The sequence below is a fragment of the Xenopus laevis genome, chromosome 4L (genome assembly GCF_017654675.1).
Source record: "Xenopus laevis strain J_2021 chromosome 4L, Xenopus_laevis_v10.1, whole genome shotgun sequence".
Taxonomy (NCBI): domain Eukaryota; kingdom Metazoa; phylum Chordata; class Amphibia; order Anura; family Pipidae; genus Xenopus; species Xenopus laevis.
This window is the reverse complement of record NC_054377.1, coordinates 70,648,192-70,655,659: the sequence shown is the minus strand read 5'-3', so window position 1 is coordinate 70,655,659 and position 7,468 is coordinate 70,648,192. Positions and strand designations below refer to the sequence as shown.

Here is a 7,468-nt window from a genome sequence, read left to right as displayed (position 1 = left end):
AAAGCAGACAGTAAGTACAGGGTTCTGTTATGCAGCAACAAGTTAGTAGGATGGTAAAGAGTGTGGTGGGGCACCTACATGCCCCCAGCTGTGCCTCATGAATACAGTGGTGCTGAGCACTAGCAGCACTATAGCCATGGGGCAGATGCATGTATTGATACTTCATTCTGGAGTGCAGAGACCTGCAGCAATTCATTACCATTCAGTACAAGGTGCAAAGTGCAAAAAGATGGTGGAGTGCCCCTGCTTTGTGTGATTTGTATCCTGGGAAAATATACCCATTATCAATTATAATAGTTGGGGTATTAGTGGTATATACAGGCTGTGTACATATGGGAATAAAAAAAACATAATTAATGAAATGCACTACATTTGTCCAGGTGCAGTAACCCACAGGAACAAATTGGATGTTTATTTTTAAACAGGTGACCAGTATATGCTGCCTACTGATTAGCTGCTATAAAAGATAAGACCTGTAACAAACTTCACATCCTATCACTTAACCCTCTAGCATTTTGAATTGGCAGGTTTAATAATGCTGATACAAGTTTCATAGACATGCCAATTGCATTCGGAATTCACACACAAATCCAGGTTGTTAGATTGTTGATTAGGTTTATTTTGGCTGATCACTGGATCACAATGGAACTGTGATTGGTCACTTATACACACTCAAGTTTGTCTGTTGCTGGGAAAATGCTGGTATCTGGGTCTGGAAGTAAATATAAGTTATTATTTACATGAAGTTGGCTTCTATAAATAGAAAGAACCTGTGTTACTAAGAAAAGTCCAATTTTTGAGATTAGGGGGCACATTTACTTAGGGTCGAATATTGAGGGTTAATTAACCCTCGATTTTCCCCTATCGAAGTTAAATCGTTCGACTTCGAATATCGAAGTCAAAGTATTTACCGCTATTCGTTCGTTCGAACGATCAAAGGAATAATCGTTCGATTGAACGATTAAATCCTTCGAATCGAATGATTCAAAGGATTTAATCCATCGATCACACCGAATTCCTTCTATCAAAAAAGCATAGGAAAGCCTATGGGGACCTTCCCCATAGGCTAACATTGCACCTCGGTAGGTTTTACGTGGCAAAGTAGGGGTTGAAGTTTTTTTTAAAGAGGCAGTACTTCGACTATCGAATGGTCGAATAGTCGAACGATTTTTAGTTAGTCGAAGTAGCCAATTAGATGGTCGAAGTAGCCAAAAAAATCACTCGAAGTTTTTTTTTTATTCTATTCCTTCACTCGAGCCCCTCGATGTATAAAGATAACTTAATTAGCAAAAAAGCATAAAAACAGAACCACTTTTGCTTGAATTTCATTGCCCTTTTCATCTTAATGCAAACAAAATTTTGAGACCAGACCCCATTATGGTTTGTTTTGGAACTTGAAACATATTGCCTTAGGTACAGTCTCAGAGAGACTAAATGTTCGTCCTTATTGCAAATTTTAAAAACATTGGCAATCAGAAAATAATACTCTGTTTATTACTTCCTATGTGGTCTTATTACTTCCTATGTGGTCCTTGAGAGCTGGCACCTAGGGGACTTGAATTTGTAGATCATCCTCATCCGGATCACTTCCTATGTCCACAGCATCATCATTGGCAAATCGTGAAGTGCGCAGCTTCCCGAATAGAGGTGGATTTTGCTGTCGCCTCAGCCTGCAAAGAGAATGCAGCTGTTAAAAGACATAGCTATCCATTTATAAGCATCTGTGCGGTTATCAGATCAAAATTACCCAGAACCCCCTGCACTTAAGTGCACCCTGGATAGCAGAGTGAGTCATGATGGGGAAAGCGGTATTAATTGCAGTGAGTTAATGGATATTTAATGTGCGCTCAGAAAGATAGATAATTACAAAAAGATACGTCATCAAGCAGAGGAAAGAAGGAAAGAATCGGGGTTGGGAACAGGCATGGGAAGCAACAAAAAAATTAAGCAATTAAAAATATTACAGTATAAAATATTATTCTTATATCAAGCATATATTAATAATTTATAATATGAATTTTGTTATGCAATTCCTGCTGAGCATTCGATACAGATTCGTTTAATGAAAAATGCTGGAACATAAATCAGCTGTAATGATTTTAGGAAGGAAATCCCTGACATAAAAATTTCTACATATAGAGTTGTACAGATATAAGAATAAATGTTTTTTAGCAAGCTGGAAATCTCTTGGGAATATTTATCAAACTGATACTAAAATGTATCATTGTGCTTTTGCTGATAATTCGACGTATTTATGTCATTGACCACAAAGCAGCACAGAATAATAATAATAATATAACATTGTCCTAATACATACATTCATTATACATATACATAATACATTCTAGTTTCACTTTAAGGAGCAGGTTTATCAAAGGTCGAAGTGAATTTTCGAAGTAAAAAATTTCGAATTTCGAAGTTATTTTTGGTACTTCAACTAGGGAATAGTCCAACTTCGATTTGAATTTGAAAAAACTTTGAAATTCGAAGGTCGAATTTTATAGAAGTACTGTCTCTTTAAAACTTCGACTTTGACCATTCGCCACCTAAAAGCTGCCGAAGTGCTGTTTTAGCCTCTGGGGGAACTTCTAGAACCTGTATGGAGGCAATTGGGGGAGTTTGGGAGATCGAAGGTCGTAGTTAAAAAACTGCGAATCGAAGTACGATCGTACGATTTGAAGTAGGCCGAATTCAGCCCACTTCGACCCCAATAAACCTTCAACCTCCATTCGATTGGTCTTTTTTAATTCGAAGTTCGAAGTTTTTTTAACTTCGACCTTCGATAAATATGCCTCTAAGTATGTTTCAGTACATAGTGTGCCCTTAAAGGATAAGGAAAGGTAAAGTCACTAGTGGGGTGCCAATTTGTTAGGTACCCCTCAGTGAATTTAATTGCTTACCCCATACCCTGGGTTGGCACTCTGCCCATTTACAAACCAAACTAGTCTGGGTTAGTTTAGGGTATGGTGAGTGGCCACTATCATCCTCCTCCTATCCATCAATCCTGTGGCTTATGCAAGAGGCAAACTTTTCCAAAGAGTTCCGGTCTGCACATGCAACACATCTAAACCGTTAACCTGGGGAATTGAGTAATTATGAATAACAGGCCCAGCTGTGCTCCTCTATAATTAGTTACAACTATGCACCAAACTGGTATAGATACGGGACTTGTTATCCAGAATGCTCCGGACCTGGGGTTTCCCCGGATAATGGATCTTTCTATCATTTGGATCTTCATTACTTAAATCTACAAGAAAATCATGAAAACATTAAATAAACACAAGTACTGAAGTTTCCTTGTGAGGCAACTTTGGATGACTTCGGTAAACGAAACGATCCGAGTACCGTCCTGCCGGCGATTTAGATTCTAGCCAGTGGGAAGGCAGTTCGGGGAGATTAGTCGCCAGAAGAAAAGGCAATTTGTTGCCGGGCGACTAATCTCCCCAAATCTCCACGTGTGTCTCTGCCCTAAAACACAGACACACAAGCACCCAAACTGTCACTACTGTCTCTCCACAGTTCCACCCTCATCGCATTACAAATACAAATATCTGGCCCCTTTCTTTTATTCCAATCTCTTATAATGCAATCTGTACATGTCAGCCTTTATCACTGTAGGTACCTTGACTGCACGTGTTCAAGTTGCACCTGAAGATTTTCATTCAGCTCCGTTTGCTCATCCAATGTTCTCTGTAACTTCCGTGTCTGGTTTTGCGCCTCATCTAACTGCAATGCACATAAAGATATAATAAACTGACAGAATAAAAACCTCTAAAATAATAAAGTTCATATAAAGAATAAAGTGGAAACAATGGCAACAATACAGTGCAGTACATCAGCCTTCATCTCTTAGGAGATTCCTGTTCAGCCATGGTCCTTCAAAGTTACTTAAATTCCATTTGTTTATTATTTGATTACTTATGGTTATCGATATAAACTAGTAAGCGATAGAACTTCATATTAGTATCCCTTAATATAGTAGACATATCTACAAATAAAAATAATACGTAAAGTTTATTAGTTAAAAGGACACAAATGCGCTGCATATATCCTTAAGGGACGGATGCGACCCTTGGAAACTTAGCAGGGAGGATCTCGGTCCCCCAGTTTCTATTAGGCTCTGCTCCATTTAGGAAAACAACAAAAATAAAGTTGTAGTGTGATTGGTCCTATAGATTAAGCAAATATTTCATAAGAATGTTTTAATGTATAATTACAGCTATTAACCAATTCTTTATATATTAAAGTTCAGACCTGGTCCGTTTATCTGTTTTTATCTTGTGATGTAAACATTTTACTGTTATTAATAAGATATCTCATATTTATGACTGTATGTTCTATTTTTAAAAAAATTTCAATAAAAAATATTGAAACCAAAGTTACTTAAATTCCTCACTTACTTTGTCACAGCTACCAGAATGATTACTGTTGTGTGTTTTAATCTTGTATAATCTTTTATTACTACTAGACAACAAACTGCATATGTCCCTGGAATCACTCATGTGGTTGCTCCATGGAACTAATCCTTTGTTTCTACCGAGGAACGATCGTGCGGTGCAATCACCTGACCTACCACTAACTGTTCAGATTAAATAAAGTAGTACAAATAACAAATCAGACGATGTTCTGGCTATTAATTGACGGACAGCAAAAAAGTCCAAAAGTTATGACCGACAAATAGTAGTGACAGTCACCCATTGTTATCATCAGATTGACTAACTAAACGACTCTCCATGGTATGAAAAATGTTGGCAAAGGATAATATTGCAAAAAATTACCAGTAATTCTCACCTCATCTTCAGCTTGGCCCAGTTCCTTCTTCAGTTCCTCCACACGTAGCCGGAGCTTCTTCACCTCACTCTCTAGCTGTTCTACACGGCGATTGGCATGAGTGAACTCTGAGCTCCTCTCGTGGAATTGCTTTTTCAATTTAGAATGACTGTGGCGCAGATCTGATAACTCCTACAGTCGAAGATTACCACAGAGTTATACACAAAATGTTATAGGCCTAACGCTCCCTGTACTAGAGAAAATTAATTACACAATTTTATAAGCAAGCCACTTTGCTGTGTCACATGGGTTCCATGGGAGAACAGATGCATTTCTAAATAGGTATATTCTAGGATAATCTTACAAATTAACAAGCAAACTGCAAACCCTAACAACTGTGAGCACACTGTAATAAAAACCATAGTGATGGCGTCTGCAGTGACATTTTCTGCCCATTATACCAGATTGCCTCAGGCTTTTTCATTTATTACACACAGGCAGCAGCGTAGATTTTCTCATTTGCAGACAGCAAATTATTAAACACATCCATCTATTTGGATACGCTTTCAGCATGAAATCTATCTAGTGAATTTCTTTGAGTCTGCAATACAATCTATAACAACAAAGCTGGCTTTTAATGGTGCAAACCACTATCACATTTACCAATTTAGATTTGGAATAACCATAAAGGGCAACTGCAAGCATAACTTGCTGGAGGCAATGCTTCTGTGTTTATAGAATATTTTTAGACAATAATACATGGGTGGAATATACTGTACAATAAGTTAAACATTTTTGATTCCCTTTGGAAAAAAAAATTATTTGTGTAAGCATTGTTTTCCATTCCATGACACCTCAATTGCTTTTGCCTTTATTATCCACAAACATGGAATCATTAAGTCTAAACAGTATTAAACATTATTAAAATACTAATATAAAACTTATAATAAACAAATATAAAATACTTTAAGTCTAAAAAGTATTAAAGGGATGGTTCACTTTTGAGGTAAGCTTTAGTATGTTATAGAATGTCCAATTCCTAGCAACTTTGCAATTAGCTTTAGTATGTTATAGAATGTCCAATTCCTAGCAACTTTGCAATTGGTCTTTATTCTTTATACGTTATACTTTTTGTGTTATTTGCCTTTTTCTTCTGACCCTTTCCAACTTTCAAATGGGGGCCACTGACCGCACAAATGCTCTGTAAGGCTACTTATTTATTGTTATTGCTACTTTGTATTACTTAACTTTCTATTCAAACCCTCTCCAAATCATATTCCAGTCTCTTATTCAAATCAGTGCATGGTTGCTAGTGTAATCTGGTCCCTAGCAACCAGATTGCTGAAATTACAAACAGGGGAGCTGCTGAATAGCTAAATAATAAAAATTAAAACCAATTGCAAATTGGTCAATCTCTTCATCATACTAAAAGTGAATTCAAAGGTGAACAACCCCTAATAAACAGTTATAGGAACAGTTGTGTTATTCATTAAAATGGCATTATTTAGCCTGACATTAACTTATTTGTCTTTTTATGGAGGGGAGATATGATGGAAATAAGTTTAAATAGTTTTTTGTTTTCATAAACACTTTTGCCTTCCTTTGTATATCTTTACAGGGAAATATTGGTGGGCATAGGGTACTAGTGAATTGCTTGCTGTAGGTTTCTCATGGATGCTTACAGGAATTTTGCAGGGGACTTCCAAATGAAATTCAAAATAAACACATGATTAATTGGGAATGCTCAGAACAAATGCACATGCATAATGTGATGGCAGCAATTCCACTAATATAATAGATCATAGAAAGTACAAAGATGCAGCTGATTTATGAAGAGCTACACTACAGCATGAGTTGAGGCATGGGCTTAATAATGCCAGCAATGCCTATGTCAGTCTTCTAGTTCAGGTTTCATTAAGATGCCTACTAAAGCTTAGGCAGCATTACATGACTGGTTTATGAGCGGAATAAATTTATGGTGCCGTGTTAATGTAGAAGTTATGGCCACCAACCCTTTCATTATTTGCAAATACATTTTCAGAGTTTGGATTATAGTTAGGAATTGATTCAACGCAATGTGATTAACTGTTTCATTTATGGTATCAAAATAAATCTGATTAGAATGTATGTATATTTTTATTTATATAGTGCTACTTGCTTATACAGTGCCGAGCAGCAGAACAATAAATTAACGGAACAAACAGAGGGTTATTACAATAATACAAAGTACAGTTATAACAAAGATTAACCCTTTAAAGGGGTGGTTCACCTTTAAGTTAACTTTTTTTTTTTTTTTAAAGGTTTTTATTTTGGCAATCGGCATTACAATAATACGGTTATAGCAGAGTTGTCTTAGACATCAGGTAGCATTATATAAACATTCAATAGTGTATTATTAAGCACTTCACACAACTGAGGGAGCGGCATTGGAGACATATGGATCAGATGTCATGGGATATGTCAATCCAATTATCCCACACTTTCCCAAATTTGTCTGGTAGGCCACGTGCTTCATAAGACAGTTTGATCAGTGGAAGGATACGATTGACTAGTTTTAGCCAGTAGCTAATTGATGGGGGCTTGGGTTGTAGCCATTGTAGAATAATAGTTTTTTTTTCATAAAATAATAGAGTTCTATAAAGTATTCTGGTATGACTAAGGGGAAGTAGGTCGTCTATTACCCCTAATAGGCACGCTT

General features: G+C 36.7%; 1 protein-coding gene across 2 annotated transcripts in view; it reads right to left on the bottom strand.

Annotated features, from left to right (window-relative positions):
• Nucleotides 1–609: 609 nt before the first annotated feature.
• The window catches only part of ccdc102a.L (coiled-coil domain containing 102A L homeolog), a 33,331-nt gene continuing 26,472 nt past the window's right edge, over nt 610–7,468 (bottom strand). Inside the window, exons 7-10 of one of the 2 annotated variants that reach the window (XM_018258110.2) lie at nt 4,792–4,962; nt 3,623–3,726; nt 1,519–1,670; nt 610–712 (exon numbers count right to left, since the gene is read on the bottom strand). In XM_018258110.2, coding sequence (XP_018113599.1) covers nt 1,547–1,670; nt 3,623–3,726; nt 4,792–4,962 — 399 coding nt within the window. In that variant the 3' untranslated portion in view covers nt 610–712; nt 1,519–1,546. Of the gene's footprint in view, nt 713–1,161; nt 1,671–3,622; nt 3,727–4,791; nt 4,963–7,468 lie in introns of those variants that run through there. The other variant, XM_018258109.2, reaches the window with a different exon arrangement.